General features: G+C 48.6%; 1 protein-coding gene across 1 annotated transcript; it reads left to right on the forward strand.

Moving 5' to 3' along the window:
• Nucleotides 1-223: 223 nt before the first annotated feature.
• Pmar_PMAR018902 (hypothetical protein) lies at nt 224-430 on the forward strand (the record flags this gene model as incomplete). Its single annotated transcript, XM_002769766.1, has 2 exons — nt 224-334; nt 376-430. Coding segments are annotated over 2 exons (166 nt in total), but the record flags the coding sequence as incomplete, so codon positions are not given.
• Between the last annotated feature and the right edge of the window lie 144 nt (nt 431-574).

Here is a 574-nt window from a genome sequence, read left to right on the forward strand (position 1 = left end):
AACCGGGCGAGACGAAGCCGTTTTAAAATGTGTTAAAACGGCCGATATCGGATTTTCTCACGAGCATAATCGTCCGTTGTCTCGTCAGTGCCAGTGCAGCACGAATAGATATGATGTTACCGCCTTACAGCCAAGACTCCTCCTATTCCTCCCTCATGGAGTAAGCCTTGCCCTCATCATCCTTTCCCGCTCCTCATACCACTCCTCCCTGAACACTCCTCAGATACCTCCGTCGTATGTTCTACAAGAAGCAGATGGATTTGGAATACACCTTCTCTCAAATGGTCTACCTCTGTATATCCCCGAGGAAGGTTTGTCAACTGACCATATACAGGTATCATAAAAAAGGTCCCTAACACCATGGCGTTTTGCCAGGCATCAGACCAAGGGTCGGTGGTCCAGAGACGATCCAGCGTTCGTCGTCATCCAGGTGAAATCATTCGCACCATAGTAGAGGCCAGTGGATAGTCTCAGATCCTCTTCCTGGCAGTATCAGGCATAGCTTATGGTGTGTGTTTTTCTCACACTTTCCTTCAAGTGTTGAGAGTCCTCCTCATCGGCATAGTCCTACACT

The sequence above is a fragment of the Perkinsus marinus genome (genome assembly GCF_000006405.1).
Source record: "Perkinsus marinus ATCC 50983 genomic scaffold scf_1104296964922, whole genome shotgun sequence".
Taxonomy (NCBI): Eukaryota; Perkinsozoa; order Perkinsida; family Perkinsidae; genus Perkinsus; species Perkinsus marinus.